Source organism: Phacochoerus africanus, chromosome 4 (genome assembly GCF_016906955.1).
Source record: "Phacochoerus africanus isolate WHEZ1 chromosome 4, ROS_Pafr_v1, whole genome shotgun sequence".
Taxonomy (NCBI): Eukaryota; Metazoa; Chordata; class Mammalia; order Artiodactyla; family Suidae; genus Phacochoerus; species Phacochoerus africanus.
The window spans coordinates 54,994,763-55,015,112 of NC_062547.1; the positions used below are offsets into that span (position 1 = coordinate 54,994,763).

Sequence of the window (20,350 nt, forward strand, 5' to 3'; positions counted from 1 at the left end):
GAATTCCAATAAAACTTTATTTTGCTAAAGGTGGTTTAACAAGATATATTAATAATTTATACTATTTATTTTCATTCTTAAAATAAAAAAGATAGTCTGCTCAAATATTTATTCATGTTTTTTATGTTAAGCTATTTTTTAAATATACAATTCTGACAATTGATCTGATTGTGAATTACTGATTGAGAAATGTTAGCACAATAAAATAAAATTGATAAAGGTAATAGCTGATATGATCTATGAACCAAAGTTTTGGATTTATGGTGAACATTTATGTGCTATGCTTACTTATACCATATGCTGAAGTATCACTGAAAATAATTATGGTATTTTATGATAAAACATATCATCAAATTTTATATAAAAGTCATGTTTTATTTTATTTTTATTTTTTTGTCTTTTGTTGTTGTTGTTGTTGTTGTTATTGTTGCTATTTCTTGGGCCGCTCCCGCAGCATATGGAGGTTCCCAGGCTAGGGGTTGAATCAGAGCTGTAGCCACCGGCCTACACCAGAGCCACAGCAACGCGGGATCCTAGCCGCGTCTGCAACCTACACCACAGCCCACTGCAACGCCGGATCGTCAACCCACTGAGCAAGGGCAGGGACCAAACCCGCAACCTCATGGTTCCTAGTCGGATTCGTTAACCACTGCGCCACGACGGGAACTCCTAAAAGTCATATTTTAAATGTAAGAAGAATTTATTTGGCCATAATTGAAATAAGAAATGTATAGAGAATAAAAAGGAGATAGAATGATAAATTATAATCATTAAAAAACTGTACACTGTATACAGAGACTATGACATAGGCTCTAAGACAGACTGCAACCAAGAGAATGCTTTAAAATAGCACAGGTAACATAAATTACATTCTTGAGGAGTAGAAATGTTTTCATGCAAGCATACTGTGTAATCTGATAGAAGCCAATACTACCACATTAACACTTTTGTCAGGGTCAATTATTCCTTAGGTTGAAGTCATTCAGAATTTTAGGTTATCAGTTTGGAAAAGGACTGATCATGATCTATGTAAGCTTTGTCTAAGTTAAGGAACAAAAGATTTTTTTAATTTGTAGAGGATGAAATGCATGGTAGAAAGTAGTTCTGGGACCTGATTCATAAATGTGCTTCTGAAAGGGACATGAGACAAGGGTCTTGGAAGAGATAGGACTTAATCATGTGGCAGTGTACCTTTGTGCTCAAGTGATACTGAAGAATAAACCTGACACTTAGGGATCCCAATCCTTAAAAAAGATTGTAGAGACCAGTACTTTTTTTTAGGGCTGCACCCTGGGCACAAGGAAGTTAACAGGATAGGAGCTGAATCAAAGCTACAGCTGCTGGCCTATAGCATAGCCACAGCAATGCAGGATCCAAGCCATGTCTGCAACCTACACCATAGCTCATGGCAAAATCAGATCCCTAACACACTCAGCAAGGCCAGGGATTGAACCTAAAACCTCATGGATACTAGTAGGAGTCATTTCCACGGAGCCACAATGGGAACTCCCAAGGACAGCCTTTCTTATTTTCTGCATATTAGAATTTCTTTTTAAATGAATCAAGAATGGCTATATGACAGCCATTGTATTCTTAGTGCTGCTTCTACTTGTTCTTTAACCTACATGCCTGAAAAATTTCTAATCAAAATCTAGAAATTACTTGTCCTGTTTTTATATGAAAATGTAAAATGGAGAATATAGTGAAGCTAAATGGGCTACTGTTACCTCTCTATGAATATATATATATTCTAATTATATTTGAAGGATAACCTCCAGAAATAATCCAAGTAAATAACCATATATTTACTAGCCGTATAGTTTATTATGGTTATCCAATTTTTATTTTTAAGCATGTGGTTTGTAAAATTGAAGTATCTTATGCTTTTAACTTTGCATTATTATTTCCTTTTTAGTTCTTATTACATCAATAAATTTTCAGTGGAAAAATAAAAATATCTGAATAAACAATCTTGCAGAGGTTTTGTGAGAAATCAAATTAGTGTAACATACAGAAAACAATTTGAAAACTATATAATCACATAATTGTAGTGGATGACAAGCAAAGTGAATATAAATGATCATGACAAAGATATTGATAAAGATGTTCAAATTTAGAGGTACACTTCAGTGATATTTTGTACACAGATATACACTGCTTTAATGTTTATGTCGTTGAAAGCTTGTAAGAACTTATATTTCTCCATATCTGTTCTACTTAAAAATATAGGTTCAGATAGTTACATTCTTTAATCTTTGCTTCTATTTCTTATTGGTAGATAAAGTAGAATCATATTTAGGTTTTTATTTTTTTTTCATCCCTTTTTTGCCTTTTCTAGGGCTGCTCCCACGGTATATGGAGGTTTCCCATCGTAGAGGTCTAATTGGAGCTGTAGCCACTGGCCTACACAGAGCCACAGCAACACAGGATCCAAGCCTCGTCTTGCAACCTACAGCACAGCTCACGGCAGCGCCGGATCTTTAACCCATGAGCAAGGCCAGGGACCAAACCCGCAACCTCATGGTTCCTACTTGGATTCGTTACCACTGTGCATGACGGGAACTCTGAATTATATTTAGTTTATACCTAATAAACTCTGATATACTTGTTTAATGAAACAGATAAACACATGGTCATTGCAAAAGCATATTTGAAAGTGATATTAAAATCAGTTTCTGTATTTGAAAATATCTGTTTACCTAATGAAAAAATTTTTCTAATAATGCTGATCACCATTGTAAATTTCACTGAGTAGTATGAATTAAGACACAAACCTAAACACACACAAATAGTCTCTTAATATTCTAGATCTCTTTATATACTGTAAAACATTATTGTTCTCACATAATGAGCTTCCAAAATTGAAAACACACACTTGATTATTAAATACTGTCAGTAATATTCCTAAGTCAAGTTAACATGTCATTGTGTACTATTTTTCTCTCTTTTTTCTTTTTTTTTTTAGAACCTATTTTAGAAACATTTGAAAGAATGTGGAAGCATCCAATGTAAGAATACTGTGAATAAAAATGCTTGTCTAGACTGCAGAGAACACATTTCTGGTGAATGTGATTCTGATAGTGTGAGAGTCATTTTACAATGGTATAACTTCTAGGTAATTGATGGAAATTAAAATAGTTTTATTTTAAAATTTTAAGTGAATATAATCACTCAAATTTCAAGAACTACAATTAATTCTCTGTAGACAAGACATTCAAAGAACTTTTGATAAAATTGACCTGGTAAGCAGGTTATCTGGTTTCCCAGCCCTATGGCTTCCCAGCCCTACATATAATAAGAAAGGAAGAACCTTCCCCTACACATGGGGAAGGTTCAGAATTTTATGTATGTGTATAGTATGTATGATATGTTGTATTAATCTTTTAAAGGATGCACCTCCACCCATGACATATGGAGATTCCCAGGGTAGCGGTTTAATTGGAGCCATAGCCGCTGCCCTATACTACAGCACACACAGCATGAGCCATGTCTGTGGCCTACGCCACAGCTCACAGCAATGAAGGATCCTCAACCCACTGATTGAGGCCAGAGATTGAGCCAGCATCCTCATGGATGCTAGTCAGAATTGTTGACCCTGAGCTCTGATAAGACTCCAGGGCCAGCATTTTAATTTACTGTACTTCAGAAACCTTGAGAAGGGAAGAGGTTATCCATATTTCTGTGAACTATGGGAGAGATTTTCTATGCTTTAGAGGCTTTTGTAAGTCTAATGCGATTTTTTCTTATAATATTTTTAACAAGCTAATTTAAGGAGGCTTGTTAAATAAAGCCCTACTATTGCTGCTATCTCTGTTAGGAGTCACCACCAGGTTATTTTTGTAATTGAGAATAATATTTCATTAGGAAGAGTTTTTATCTAAAACAAGGAGAGTGAAATGTTATAAAAATCTGTGCTTCAATGGAAAATGTGCAATTATCTCGACTCTAGAGGACACTCTTCCATATTTTCCCAACTCAGTCACTGGGTCACTGTGCAGGTTTGCATAACCACTTAATGTCTGTTGGATTCAGCTTTTTAAGTTTTTTTTAATGATAAAACATAAATTTTAAAATCTATATGTTTTATAAAACATATCAATGACTAAAATGAAGTGATTTTCAGTATGTTAATTTTCAAGTCTAAATAATAGGAAAAATATTACAAATGAAATTAATGCATATTGATTTATAAGTGATAGTTATATGCAATTCATTTTGAAACTTTTGGGCAGATTTGGATGGTTTTATCATACAGAATATGTATATCTATAATCAGAAATTTCAGAGTAGATGATATGGATCCTTCTCTGCAGGAGAAATTTCCAAGTCTCCTAGGTAGAGAGAATTTGTATTGGGAGCAAGACATGAATTGGATTTCATTTAGAGTCTTTGAGAGGCCAATTTAAAAATAATATGGTTGTTGTGTGGTTAAGAGTAAATACCTAAAGCGAGTATATATGAGAAAATATCAAAATGAGTAAACCGCAAGCATGGAAACAACTTTGTTTTAAACACATTTCACATACATTCTTGACCTTCTACCACATATATAATATTTTTATTTTAATGACTTCAATTTCTTCTTTTCTTTCTTCTTTTCAGTTACTTTTGTTGTTGATTAATAAAATGTTACCTCTCATTTCAGATTTATTATCAAAATGTGTTATATTTAAGGGATAACATAGGGGATGTTATTTGATAGATGATAGGTATAGGTAGATAGGTAGATAGATCTGGAAATCCAACTCTAAAATATATATTTTAAGATAAAATCACTTCAAATCTCTAAAGCTCAGTCTCATCAGTGTGGTGTTGATAGCAGTAAAGATGAAACACTGTTTAATTCTGTAAAAATCTGACACATTCCAAGCGTCAGCCTGTAGAGATGGTCAATAAAACATTTAAACGTATACCTTCTCTTCCTATTAGACATTGCTTAGATTCAAGGCTTATTTTTTCCCCATACTATGAAACCATATTAGGTTTTGTTTCCATTAACTCTTTTCTCCTATATATAATGCCATTAGTGGTGAAGCTAGAATATATTTTTATTGAAATTTAAAATATGTATAGAAATACAATTGATTTTGTATCCTGCAATGTTGATGAATGTATTTATTAGTCAAATGTTTATGAATGTATTTTATTTTCTATACATAAGATATGTCACTTGTGAACAAAGATAACTGTATTACTTTCTTTACTATTGTGTGTGTTTTTGTTTTACTTGCTCAATTACTATGTTTAGTATTTCCAGTACTAATTAGAAGTGACAAAAGTGGACATCCTCGCCTTGTTCTTGACCTTAAAGAACCAATAAGTATAATTTTATCTGAGTTAAATTTTTAAACATGAATTCAGTTTTACATCACTTTAATATTTTAACAAGTAAAGCAAGAACATGATCTCAACAGCCCACATGACAAAACAATGACTTCATAGACCATCTTCCCTTATTCCCTAGGTAAGTATTTCATATTATTTTAAGATATTTTCCTCTATTTACCTATATATTTTTCACCAATATTCTTATCTTCTATTACTTCATAAATATAAAATATCACATCTGACCCTTTAGTCACTGTTGATGGAGAAACTCCTACTATAACCACCCCCACCTCTTTTTCTCTTTTCCCATCATTTCAACATATTTACATCCTACTTTGTGTCTAAAGTAGCTAGATTAACAGCATTTTTCTGTCTTCTTGTACATATTGATAAAATACAAAAATATGAAACAGAGTAAGACCTGACAGTATTTGTTTTTCGTTTTTTTTTTTTTTTTTTCTGCAGCCACACCTGTGGCATATGGAAAGGAAGTTCCTAGTCTAGGGGTTGAATCAGAGCTGAAGCTGCCAGCCCATACTGCAGTTACAGCATCACAGGATCCAAGCTGCATCTGTGACCTATGCCATAACTTGGCAAAGCTGGTTCCTTAATGCACTAAATTAGCAAAATATTCTGTGTAGCTTATTCACCTACAATGCCTCTGAAGAATGCCACTTCCAACCATGAAAAAGACTCCTAAGATATCATTTTCTTTTTTCCACTTAAGTGATTGACCTTTCCTATTTCCAAATTCCTTCATTCAAAAATCCTAAAATCTTTTATCATTTATTGTGCCTTGTGCTCAACATTCTCTTTTAATTTGAAGGAAATATTTGTAAATCATCATGATAGTTGCATTTTAACAGGGAGATATAAATTCATGTGCTTAGATTTACATTATAATGTAGTATTGGAAAGAGTTTTACTTTGTTTTTTAATTTAAAAGAATGTATACATGTATGTGTAACTGGGTCACCACGCTGTACAGTAGGAAAAAAAAAATAATGCATTGGGGAAATAAATAAATAATAAATAAATAATATAAAATACATGAACAAATCTTTGCAGAAAAAAAATTAACTGTTTAAGATAAAGTGCCATAAAGCATGTTTATCATGTAAATGTTAGAGAGGCACAGAGACAGAAATGCTATTTGGGAGAGCTTGCATAGATTTATCAGACAACAAGAAGTGTGGTGTATAGACATTCAGGCAAATGGTCTACTTTAATTACAGCACTGAGAATCTCATTGAGGAGAGAGAATGACTTGTATAAATTGTACTTGAAAAGAAGGATTCATGTTGTTTTCACAACAGATGAATCAAGCAGTGTTATCTGACTTCAAAGAAGCTTGATTTGACATTTCTGTCCAAAGAAGTCTCACGGAAGAAAAAGAGTTTCTGAACATGAGAAGATAGGTCCCTGAAGATTTAGAGGTAAGCCTTAGGGCTTGACTATGAAAATTAATTCCTTATTTAATTATAATAATTGCTTATTCACAGTAGAATTCTATAATGCATGCATTTATATCAAAGTCCTATAAATATATATTTAATATTATATCTGATTTTATGTTACTTGAATTTTTGTAGGACAGTAAAACATATTTATTCTAATGATGCCAAAATATTTTTTTCTAACATTAAAGATTTCCTGGAAAACACTATGGCCAAATATATTTGCATTTTCAAATATTAATCTCGATCAAAAAATAAGTTCTTTTCAAAATTAATGTTTTTCATTTAAGATCTGTAAAATTTCATTTTGTTTTTTTAATATATATTTTTATTTTATAATGATTTATCTTTTTTCCATTATAGCTGGTTTACAGTGTTCTGTACAGCAATATGTAAAATTCTAAATAATATGCAATGTGATTAAATAATAAAAAGAGCTTTTCTTTTAGCCTGACTTCTTTAATCTCATGTCTTCCTTTAGGAAAAATTATACGAATGCCACATGGAAAATTATAATCAAACATCAATTTACTTCATCTTATTGGGATTATTCCCCTCTTCAAGAATTGGCATGTTTCTTTTTATTATTATTGTTCTCATTTTCTTAATAGCTCTATTTGGCAACTTCTCCATGATCCTACTCATTTTTCTGGACAACAATCTCCACACACCCATGTATTTTCTACTCAGTCAGCTCTCCCTCATGGACCTGACCTATATCTCCACCATTGTCCCCAAAATGGCCTACAATTTTCTGTTTGATGACAAGTCTATATCTTTCATTGGATGTGGAATTCAGAGCTTCTTCTTCTTGACTTTAGCAGGTGCAGAAGGATTGCTCTTGGCTGCTATGGCTTATGATCGTTTTGTAGCGATTTGCTTTCCTCTTCACTATCATATTCGTGTTAGCAAAAGAATATGTGTGTTGATGATACTTGGATCTTGGATAATGGGCTCTATCAACTCCTTTGCCCACACTGCATATGCCCTCAATATCCCTTATTGTCAATCCAGAGCCATCAATCATTTCTTCTGTGATGTTCCAGCCATGTTAACTCTGGCCTGCATAGATACCTGGGTCTATGAGTCCACAGTGTTTGTCAGCACCACTATCTTCCTTTTAGTGCCTTTTACTTGTATTGCATTTTCCTATGGTCGTATTCTCCTTGTTGTCCATCACATGAACTCAACAGAAGGGAAGAAGGCCTATTCAACATGCAGCACCCACCTCACCGTGATTACTTTATACTCTGCACCATTTGCTTATACTTATCTACGCCCCAAATTTCTACGTACTCCAACAGAGGACAAGGTTCTGGCTATGCTATACACTATTTTCACCCCAATGCTCAATCCTATTATCTATAGCCTGAGAAACAAGGAGGTGATGGGGGCTCTGAGAAGAGTAATTCAGAGAATCTGCTCTGTGAAAATGTAGACAAAGTTTTCGCATGAGCACCATTTTGTACAAATCCATTCAGCACCATATAATAATTTAAAATATTATTTACTATTAAATAAAATAACTAAAGGAGTTCCCATAATGGCTCAGCAGTTAGCAAATCCAACTGGCATCCATGGGGTTGCAGGTTCGATCCTTGGCCTTGCTCAGTGGGTTGAGGCTTCAGTATTGCTGTGATCTATGGTGTAGTTTGCAGATGCAGCTCGGATCCCAAGTTGCTGTGGCTGTGGCTTAGGCTGGCAGCTGTGTCTCTGATTTGACCCCTAGCCTGGGAACCTCCTTATGCTGTGAGTATGGCCCTTAAAAGACAAAAGACAAAGTAAATAAATAAAAATAAAAGAACTAAAATTAGTCTATAGAAAAACTCACTCATGTCTGGACAAAATTATTGTACAAATATCTGTCTATCTATCATCTAAGTTTATGTAGAAGTATAAATGTATATGTTTATAGCCTCGTTCTTTTTTATTAATGGCTTTTTTTGTTTCCCTATTAATTTCAAAAGCTTTTAATCTTTGCTGATAAATTCTAGGTTAAAATTTTCCCCTGGCATTAAATAATAAAAATGGAAACTCTTTAACTGAAGTTGTCATTGTTCTACTATTTTTCATTTATTTTATGGTACATCTAAAACATTTTTTTTTCTGAGCGCCTAGATAAAATTAAATGTCAGAGACTTCTTTTTCTCCTCACGTGGACTATACTCTCTCATAACAGTTATTTTTCCTTCAGTATACAGAAATTTCATTTCAGAGATTTAGCTGAGATTTCATCAGAGATTCTGAAGTCCTTATACCACCACCATACTGATTGGAAGTGACAAGTTCATGTTCTTTTAGGGTGGTGCATCATCCTAAGGAATGATTTACTATCAGGTATACCTTGGGATCAACAATAAGGACTCTGAGATGCCAAGAGAGAGCTAGGATATTGTAAGGTTTATTATGTGTTGAGTGGCTCAAAATTTTGTTTCATTGCTAAGTACTAGAAACATCAAGGAATTTTGCAACCATTTCCACACTCTGCACAAAGTTTACATCATACATAGGCACTGCTTCTGTATCTGTCAGATGAAATTTCATTCTCCCCTCACTACATCTGTAGTTCTACTGAAACTGTTTGGAGAAAGTTAATTTGAATTAACCAATTTTAGCCATTCATATTATGGCTTAGTCAGTTTTCTAAACAGATCCCAACACTCTATCTAATAAAAATCTCTCAGGTCAAGTGAACCTCGTGATTGAACTGCTATCATTGTCCATCAGTGATCAGTGCAGAAATGTTCTTTAATCTCCCAGATGTGCAATGGAAGGAAAGGGTCATATCCTACAGAATTTTTAAGGCACAACACAAAAATAAAATATAAGACCTTTTGTTCAGAAAGCAGAACAAGTTGTCACTATTGGTAATACTGTATCATTTTTCTGCAGTATTAATTCATCAGTTATGAAATGCAATACAAATTACAAACAATAATTTGCATCAGAATTTGCATATAATAGAATGTAATGCTTTTTAATGTGATATCTTTATCGACTAGTATTTTGGGGGCTCACTTTTCTCCAAATTTATTTTCATCTGAATTTTGTTTTAGAAACACTTCTCTCTAAAAATGTACTTGAATGTGTACATGGTGTGATAAGTAGGTTGCAATTAATTTGTAATGATTTTTAATTTTTAAAAAATCTTTCTGCTTATGTTAATGGAGCTATTAGTAGTGTTTATAGATTGTGAAATCAATGTCAGGCCATATTTCTGATAAATTATATCAAAATGTAAATTTTAGTGCACAAAATTTGATGATTCTCTAGGAGATTTTTTTTAACGAGTCATTTATAAGAAAATTTGTAACATCAATTCCAACCTATTGATTCATATAAATATATTTCATATAAACATGTTTAATTTTTAAAATAAGTTTAATCAATGGCATTTAAATTATTCCTTTTTTAACTTTTATTATTTTTATTTTATTTATTTATTTTTGCTTTTTAGAGCAGCACCCATGACATATGGAAGTTGACTTGGAGCTACAGCTGTTGGCCTATACCGTAGCCACAGCAATGTGGGATCCAAGCCACATCTGCAACATACACCACAACTTGTGGCAATGCCAGATCCTTAGCCCACTTAGCAAGACCAAGGATCAAACCTACATCTTCATCCTTGTTGGGCTCATCACCACTGAGCCACAACAGGAATTCCCTTTTTTACTTATATAAAACACCAGAGTTGGCTCTGTTACTGAACACAATTTTGTTTCACACGATGAAGCCAAACAAATAAGGATATCAGAAAAAGATTAATTGCAGGGCCAAGCATGAAAATTAGGTGGCTTTTGCAAAAAAAAAAAAAAAAAAAAAAAAACTCTGGACTTGCTAATGGTTTTCAGGGAGCAATTTTTAGAGGGAAAGTTTGGGGTGAGGGCTGCAAGGTGTATGACTTTCTTCTGATTGGTTTGTGGTGAGGTAACAATGCAGCGTTCCATGAATCTTGTGCTTAGCTTGATTTAAACATCCTTGACCTTGTTGGCAGGCTTAGTTCCTGCAGAAAATTTCAAAGATATTATTATGAATACTCCTTCAGGAGGAACCAGGACATTGTCTGATTTTTCACTAACGTTTCTTGACTTCTCCTCCTTTGTTACAGTATTCCCTTACTTCCCTGATGGGAAAGAGTTTGAATCTACCTTACGTATTCAGAAAGGTCAAGGAAGCTGAGACCTCTTTACTATAAATAAGAAACCAAGGACACAAAAAGGTTTTTTGTCCCCAGGAAGGTCCCAGAGAGTTCTTCTCAGCTCTAGCTTTATGTTTCAAAAGTCTGTTCATTCCTTCTTCTCATTATATATTCAATTGCAAGGCAAGTTGATGTTAAAATTAGTTAATAATTCTTTTCTGAAACTTTACAGGGAAAGAGTATATACATGAAAAATATTCCTTTGTAATGTTGCAACAATTTTTAAAAACTACCAAAATTGCATGCTAAGGCTACTACCTATTTTATCTCCTCTGCACACATGCATGCTCAGAGATGGAATAAAAAAATTCAAGTAGCAACAATAGCATTAAAGAAAGCAAGTATCATTTATGTGTGAGAGACTATTCAAGCATACATGCTACATGCCCTGAGAAAAGTAGAATGAGTGAATAGAAAGAGAATAGCATCAGGCAAGCCGGTAAAATAATGGTAGTGTCTGCTGGTTTTATCAGTTGTTATTACTTAAATAATCCATGGAATGTGGAATTGATCAGGGCTGCCCATTCCAGACATGTTATTCAATTTACACTGTGAATAAATGAGGAATCAGGAAATGTACATCAGTTAGGGGACCATTGCCTGGAACCACCCACCTTGGTCAGACATGATAATAGCCACTTTCACGAGTTGTCTCACATCAGAAGGCCTTGATTAAGAATATGGTGCTGCCTTGAAGACTAACTGGGAGAATTTGGGAGGATCCAATAGGAGAAGGAGATGACCAAATCCCAGGACCCTTGGCACTGGAATCCATTGTGACTGAGAGGGTGCTTGGCACCAAGAGGGACCCTGCACCACACCAAGTATTAGCCAAGCAAGATGGTTGGCCAGAGACACCCCAGAAACTAACCCCATTCCCATAAAACAAGAGACCATGAGCCATGTGGCAGAGCAATTCTCCCTTACCCTGCTGCTCTCTCCCAGTGCCCCTTCCTAATAAAGTCTCTTGCTCTGTCAACCCACGTGTTTCCTTGGACAATTCATTTGTGAGTGTTAGACAAGAATCCAATCTCAGACCTTGCAAGAGGTACCCCTTCCTGAAGCATGTCTCTTGTTGGACCTGACACACCTTGACATAGGGGACTTACATCATATCACTGAACTTAGTTTGCTGAAAAGCAAGGTGGAAAAGTTTTCCTTAAGCTATCAGTAAATAATATAGTGAAGGAACAGTTATATTTTTCTCTATCTTGATATACACTCTCATAAAAGTCATGTGCCAAGTGGTGAGTGGTACTTATCATCTACCTCTACAAGAATTAAATCATGAATGAGATCCTGCAGCTGCTGACCCTCAACATCCCCTATAAATGCTCAGGGTGGAGATCTTGAATGAGAAACTCTGTGCTTTGGGAAAACTGGCAGAACAGGTCTTCAGATAGATAGGTCTATCTTCAGATAGGTCTTCAGATAACTGAAAATGTTAAGAATTTATGAGCCCAACTCTTGCCATCTTCTCATATCTAGAAAAGCACTAAAATCCTTCATGGTGATATCTGTTCCTCATGACTAGCAGTAACCTTCAAGAGACTGGCAGCGACCTTCTCCAAAATGTGTTCTTGATTACATGTACATCCCCCTTGCACTAAAATTGCATATATGCTCCCCCCACCACCTCTTTGGAGCAGTTTCTCAGAGCTATATGAAATGCTCCCTCCTGGGCTATAGTACTTATTTTGCTACCAATAAAACAACACACAAATCTCACATTGTCCATTTCTTTCCTCAACACACGTTAATAGAAAAAATATATATATATTAACATGTCTACTTCCCATATACATGAGAGAGTCCCAGGAAAACTGAGTAATTGCTTTAAGGTGGCTCAAGTCATCACCTTCAAGTCACCACCTTCAGCTAAAGACCAAAAAAAAAAGTTAGGAAAAGTGAAAACCTGTTATGAGAGTTCACCAGGAAAGACACAGAAACAGTAATACACTTGTTATGCAAATTTGGGGACTGCCTTCCTCACTGATCGAAATTTCTAGATATTTAGTCATCCTGGCAAGAAGGAAATACATTTAAAAATGGAGATTTCCCTTATAAATGTAAATGTCTCATAAAAGGATAACTTCTACTCCAGTTCTCATGGATTGCCCTTTGTACGCTGATTCTTAAAAATAAGAAGCCTAAAATAATCTTTATGGGAGTTCCCAACTTGGCTCTATGGTTAACAAATTTGACTAGGCCCATGAGGTTGTGGGTTCAATCCCTGGCCTTGCTCAGTGGGTTAAGGATCTGGCATTGCCAAGCTGGGGTATAGATCACAGACGCAGCTCAGATTTGGCGTTGCTGTGGCTGTGGTGCAGGCTGGCAACTGTAGCTCTGATTAGACCCCTAGTCTATTCTCCAAGTCCATGATTGGGTTTTCTATATAAACTGTCATGGCTTCTGCAAATAGTGAAACTTTTACCAGTTACAATTTAGATGCATTTTAATCCTTTTTCTTGTCTGATTGAAGTGAAGAGTTCTTCCAATCTTAGGATAAATAAAAATGGAGTGTGCATCTTAATCTTGTTTCTGAATTTAGAGGAAACCATTTTTCACCATTGAAAATGATGTTAGCCCTTGGTTTGTCATAAATGGCTTTTATTGTGTTTAGTTTTACTCCCTCTACAACAATTTTGATAAGAGTTTTTACCATAAATTAATATTGAAATTTTTCATATGCTCTAGCTGCATCTATTGAGATGATCATGTGGTTTTATCCTCCTTTTTTTATTGTGGTGTACATATTCATTGATTTGCAAATATTGCACCATCCTTGAATCCCTGGAACAAACCACACTTAATAAATATGTATGTTCATTTTATATTTCATTGGATTTGGCTTCCTATTTTTTTCAGGATTATCACAACTATACTCATTGCAGTTATTGGCCTGTAATATTATTTTATTTTTTGCAACGTCTGTCTGTTTTTTTGTAGAATAAATCAGAGTTTTCCATGGTCTATCCTCTTAAAATTTTGGAATATTTTGAGAAGGATAAGTATTAGTTTTTCTTTTTATATTTGGTAGACTTTCCCTGTGAAACTGTCCAGTTGTAGACTACTGTTTACATTTTTGGGTGGAGGGGGCACTGAAGCCATGGCATGTGAAAGTTCCCAGGCTAGGAGTCAAACCAGAGCGCCTGGCATAAGCTACAGCCACAGCAATGTCAGATCTGAGCTGTGTCTGTATTCTACACCATAGCTCATGGCAATGCCAGACACTAAGCCCACTGAGCGAGGCCAGGGGTTGAAGCCATATTCTCACAGGTAGGATGTGTTTCCACTGAGCCACACTGGGATCTTCTACTTATATTTTTAATCAATTTTTAAACTATTATTTTTTCTGTTCAAAGGGTATGTTTCTCCCTGACTCAGTCATGGCAGGTTGAAATTTTATAGATGTTTTGCAATTCTTCCAGACTGTCCAATTTATTGGCATATATCTAACTGTTCATAGTGTTTTCTGATGACTTTATACATTTCTGTGATATTTGTTGCTATATTTCCTCTTTCATTTTTTTATTTTATGTTTTTTTTTAATTTTTAAACCTTAAAGATTTCATTGGTGTGTAGTTACATTACAGTGTTGTGTTAGCTTCAGATGTAAATCCAAATGAGTCAGTTATACATAAGTATATATCCATTTGTTTTCAGATTCTTTTCCCATAAAGACCACCACAGATATTGAGTCAATTTCCCTGTGCTATACAGTAGGTCCTTAGTGTTTAACAATGTTGTGTATAGTAGTGTGTCTATGCCAAAACTAACCTCCCAATTACCCCTCCCCCTATCTTTCCCCTTTGGTAATCATAAGTTTGGTTTCAAAATTTTTGAGTATGTTTCTGATTTATGGATAAGTTATTTTTTCAATTACTCAATGAATTTTGTTACATTTGTAGTTGTACAATGATCACCACAACCCAATTTTATAGCATTTCCATCCCAAACCCCCAGCACATCCTCCCATCCCCCAACCTGTCTCGTTTGGAAACCATAAGTTTTTCAAAGTCTGTGAGTTAGTATCTGTTCTGTAAAGATGTTCATTGTGTCCTTTTTTTAGATTCCACATGGAAGTGATAGCATGTGATATTGGTGTCGCACTGTCTGACTTACTTCACTTAGCATGATAATTTCTAGGTCCATCCATGCTGGTGCAAATGCACTTATTTCATTCCTTTTAATGGCTGACTAATATGCCACTGTGTATATGTACCACTTCTTCTTTATCCACTCCTCTATCAATGGACATTTAGGTTGTTTCCTTGTCTTGGCTCTTGCATATAGTGCTGCAATGAACACTGGAGTACATGTATCTTTTCAAGTCATGGTTTTCTCTGGATAGATGCCCAGGAGTGGGATTGCTGGATCAAATGGTAGCAATATTTTTATTTTCCTGAGGACTCTCCATACTTTTTTCCACAGTGGTTACACCAATTTACATTCCCACCAACAGTGTTATAGGGTTCCTTTTTCTCCTCACCCTCTCCAGCATTTATTGTTTGTAGACTTTTTGATGATGGCCATTCTGGGTGGTGTAAGGAGGTACCTCAGGGTGGTTTTGATTTGAATTTATCTAATAATGAGTGATGTTGAACATCTTTTCAAGTGTTTTTTGGCCATCTGTATGTCGTCTTTGGAGAATTGTCTGTTTAGATCTTCTGCACATTTTTTGAAGGGATTGTTTCTTTTTTTTTCTGGTATTGAGCTGCAGAAGGTGTTTATAAATTTTGAAAATTAATCTGCACAATAAAGGAAACCCTAAACAAAACAAAAAGATAGCGCATAGAATAGGAGAAAATATTTGCAAATGAAGTGACTGAACAAGTTATTCTATATCATCTTTTTAGTTTCCACATATTAGTGATATCATATTATGCTTATCCTTCTCTAACTTACTTTGTTTAATATGGTAATCTCTAGGTCTATTCATGTTGCTACAAATGGCATTATTTCATATTTTTTATGATGGAGTAATATTCCATTTTTCATTTGTACCATATCTTCTTTATCCATTCTTCTCTTTTTTATTTTTTTATTTTTATTTTTGTCTTTTTATGGCTGCACATGGAGGTTACCAGGATAGGGGTCAAATGGAGCTGTAGCTACTGGCCTACACCATACCACAACAATACCAGATCCGAGCAGTGTCTGCGATCAATGCCACAGCTTGTAACAACAGTGAATCCTTAAACCACTGAGTGAGACTAGGGATCAAACCTGCATCCTCATGGATGTTAGTCAGATTCATTTCTTCTGAGCCATGATGGGAACTACCGTTCTTCTCTTGATGGACATTTAGGTTGCTTCCATGTCTTGCTTACTGTAAATAGAGCCACAGTGCACATTAAGGTGCATGTATCTTTTCAAGTTATGGTTTTCTCCAGATAAATTCCAGGATAAATGTGGATGATTTGTGTGTAGGTTCTATTCTTCTAATGACTTCCTGGTCCCATTTTAAATTCCTTGTCATAAATGACTCCATTTTTTTTTGTTCATAGTCTGCATTACCTCCTTTTAATTGATTTCATTCCTTGGATATATTTCCATCTCATGGTCTTAATAATTGTTCATTGATATAATTAAACAAGAATTTCTGGGAAACACAAAGGCTCATTTCTAATTTGTGATATTTCACAGGAGGGAAATTATTAAGGGTCATGATCTTAAGGCAACAGCCATATTTGAGCAACAAGCAGAATTGCAGGAAGAATAACTTAGCACAATCTTTACCTGAAACAATGATGGATTTGGTCCACTTTGCATTTATGGTATGAATTGAAGGATGAATCTTATTGAATAATCAAAGACTCACGCAACTATTCGCTTAAAATCCAGAATATCTGAAAAAATATGAAGAAATAAAGAGTATAAACAGTTTAAAACAATAATGGGGGAAAAGAACAATAATTAGTGTAACTCGTTAACTTCTAGATCACAATAGCTGCTGAATGCAGAGGGCAGCCTATAGATTATTTCTAGATGTTTGGGTCAAAACATCTTTTGTAATTTGAAATGTCTCTGATATTTCATTGGATATTTAGGTGAAATTTCTGAGTGACTCATACAAAAACAGACATGAATATTTGTTATATATTAGCAGGTATGGTGATTTCTCTGAAGTTTACATCAAATTGTCCAATTTAGATTGCATGTCTTCAAAAAGGAATAGATTAATTCTCAATAATTTCAAGTCAAAGGATGGCAAAATAACTGGAAACACTACTCTGCAAAGTAATTGTTAGATACTGGAGGAAACTTGAAGAAATCAATATCTAATGCAGCTATAGGCAAATACAATCACTTCAAAGACAATTAATATATTAGAATCTAATATATAAAAGTTTACTGCTGAATGGACATAAGAATTCATGTATCTTTTTGAATTATAGTTTTGCATGAATACATGCCCAGGAGTGGGATTGCTCATATTGTAGTCCTATATTCAGTTTTTTTAAGAACTTTCCTACTCTTTTCTGTAGTGGTTGTACCAATTTACATTCCCACTAAGAGTGAAGGATGGTTCCATTTTCTCCACATCCTCTCCAGCATTTGATATTTGCCATTCTGACTTATGTGAGTTGGTATCTTATTTTAGTTTTGATTTGCATTTCTCTAATTTTTATAAGGAGTATCAGATTGAACTTTGAAAGTCTTCTCCAAGCCACCCAAGCTTACCAAAGGACATTCCATAAGTTTTTGCCTGCAATACCTATATATTTGAGTGAATACCTTGCCTCTTGAGCTCCCCAAAGTATCTTGAGTTTCCTTCACCTGACAGAAAGTTAAATTTTTTACATTGTTAGACTAGTCGGAACTTTGTGAGCAAGGTACCAGGCTCTTTTTCCAAGGGGTTTTATTGGCTCTGTAAAGTCAGTATTAGCTCCTTAAAGCTATCTAATTATATCTAAATCTATGCATGTCTTGCTTAAATATAATATTCTAGTTTAGGTCTTTGTAATATAAGCTATGTTTCCAGTTGTGTCCTGTTATAACTAATTTTTTCAGTTTATGAAAACAACAGCAACAACAGATCTTAGCCCAACAAGAAAGGCCAGGGATGGAACCCACAACCTCATGGTTCCTAGTCAGATTAATTAACCACTGAGCCAGGATGGGAACTCCCTCCTTTATTCTGAAAGAGCAAAATATAAAAAACAAACAAAACAAAGTGTAAACCAAAAAAAACAAAAAAAACAAAAGTGTGAGGTTTAAAACAAAATGACATAAACATCACAGTCATTCTTACTCAGTTGTCCCAGATAATTAATTTTTGATCTTAACCTTTTGTTAGTTTCTTGGTTACAGTCCTGCAAAATCTTACCAAGTATAATGGCATAATCTGAAGATTTATGAAAAATCTTTACTCTGGAATTAATGTCAGAGTCTTTTTCATGAATCTCTCTCAAGATGAAATGTATTTATAAAAATATCAGCATAAAAGAATATCTCTCTGTTGGAGTTCCCATCATGGTGCAGCTAGGAACCATGAGGTTGTGGGTTTATTCCCTGGCCTCGCTCAGTGGGTTAAGAATCCAGCATTGCCATGAGCTGTGGTGTAGGTCACAGATACACCTTGGATCTGATGTTGCTGTGGCTCTGGTGTAGGCTGGCAGCTACAGCTCTGATAAGACCTCTCTCTTGGGAAACTCCATATGCCACGGGTGCACCCCTAAAAAGACAAAAGAAAAAAGAATATCTCTCTGTAAATGAGAAAAGCTTAAAACAGTGCATTTTTGGAGATTTGAGCATGCATTATAATGAAATTGACAAAAATGTTGGTTATTTCTTTTTTAATATTTTTTATTATTTGTTTATTATTACTCAAATGAATTTATCACATCTGTAGTTGTATAATGATCATAACAATCTGATTTCACAGGATTTCCATCCACATCCCAAGCATATCCCCCCACCCCCCAAACTGTCTCGTCTGGAGACCATAAGTATTTCAATGTCTGTGAGTCAGCATCTATTCTGCAAAGTTCAGTCTGTCTTTGTTCAGATTCCACATGTCAGTGAAAGCATTTGATGTTGGTGTCTCATTGTATGGCTGACTTCACTTAACATGATAGTTTCTAGGTCCATCCATGTTGCAAGAAATGCTGGTATTCCGATTCTTTTTAATGGCTGAGTAATATTCTATTTTGTATATGTACCACATCTTCTTGCTCCACTCCTCTGTCGTGGACATTTAGGTTGTTTCCATGTCTTGGCTATTATAAATAGTGCTGCAATGAACATTGGAGTACATGTGTCTTTGCGAGTCATGGTTTTTTCTGGATAGATGCCCAGGAGTGGGATTGCTAGATCAAATGGTAATTCTGTGTTTAGTTTTCTAAGGAATCCCATACTGTTTTCCACAGTGGTTACACCAATTTACAATCCCACTAGGATTCCTTTTTCTCCACCCCCTCTCCAGCACTTATTGTTTGTAGACTTTTGTAGAATGATGGCCATTCTGGCTGGTGTAAGGTAGTACCTCAGAGTGGTTTTGATTTGCATCTCTCTAATAATGAGTGATGTTGAACATCTTCTCGTGTGTTTCTCAGTGAACTGTATGTCTTCTTTGGAGAACTGTCTGTTTAGATCTTCCGCCAATTTTTTGATGGGATTTTTTTTTTTTTTTTTTGGTATGGAGGTGCAGAAGTTGTTTATAAATTTTGGAGATAAATCCCTTGTCAGTCGTTTCACTTGCAAAGATTTTCTCCCATTCTGTGGGTTGTCTTTTTGTGTTGTTTAGGGTTTCCTTTGCTGTGCAGAAACTTTGAAGTTTGATTAGGTCCCTTTTGTTTATTTTTGTTTTTGTTGTCAATACTCTGAGAGGTGGATCTGAGAAGATGTTGCTGTTGTTTATGTCAGAGAGTGTTTGTTCTATGTTTTCCTCTAGGAGTTTGATAATGTCTGGTCTTATATCTAGGTCTTTAATCCATTTGGAGTTTATTTTTGTATATGGTGTTAGGGAGTGTTCTAATTTCCTTCTTTTCCATGTGGCTATCCAGTTTTCCCAGCACCACTATTGAACAAGCTGTCCTTTCTCCATTGTATAGTCTTGCCTCCTTTGTCAGAGATTAGTTGGCTGTAAGTGCATGGGCTTTCTATCCTGTTCCACTGATCTCTATTTCTGTCTTAGTGCCAGTACCATGTGATTTTGATGACTGTTACTTTGTAGTATAGTCTGAAGTCCAGGAGCCTGATTCTGCCAGCTCCATTTTTCTTTCTCAGGATGATTTTGCTATTCTGGGTCTTTTGTACTTCCAATCAAACTTTAAAATATTTTGTTCAAGTTCTGTGAAAAATGTCCTTGGTAATTTGATAGGGATTGCATTGAATCTGTAGATTGCCTTGGGTAGTA

At 34.9% G+C, this 20,350-nt stretch overlaps 1 protein-coding gene across 1 annotated transcript; it reads left to right on the plus strand.

Annotated features, from left to right (window-relative positions):
• The first annotated feature begins 7,287 nt into the window (after window positions 1–7,287).
• On the plus strand, window positions 7,288–8,223 carry LOC125124169 (olfactory receptor 2L2-like). The gene has a single exon (XM_047774318.1). It carries the CDS (start codon window positions 7,288–7,290, stop codon window positions 8,221–8,223), a length of 936 nt encoding a protein of 311 aa, XP_047630274.1.
• Window positions 8,224–20,350: the final 12,127 nt, after the last annotated feature.

Coding starts and splice junctions, on each gene's coding strand:
- LOC125124169 (XM_047774318.1), top strand. CDS start 7,288: ATGGAAAATTATAATCAAACATCAATTTACTTCATCTTATTGGGATTA.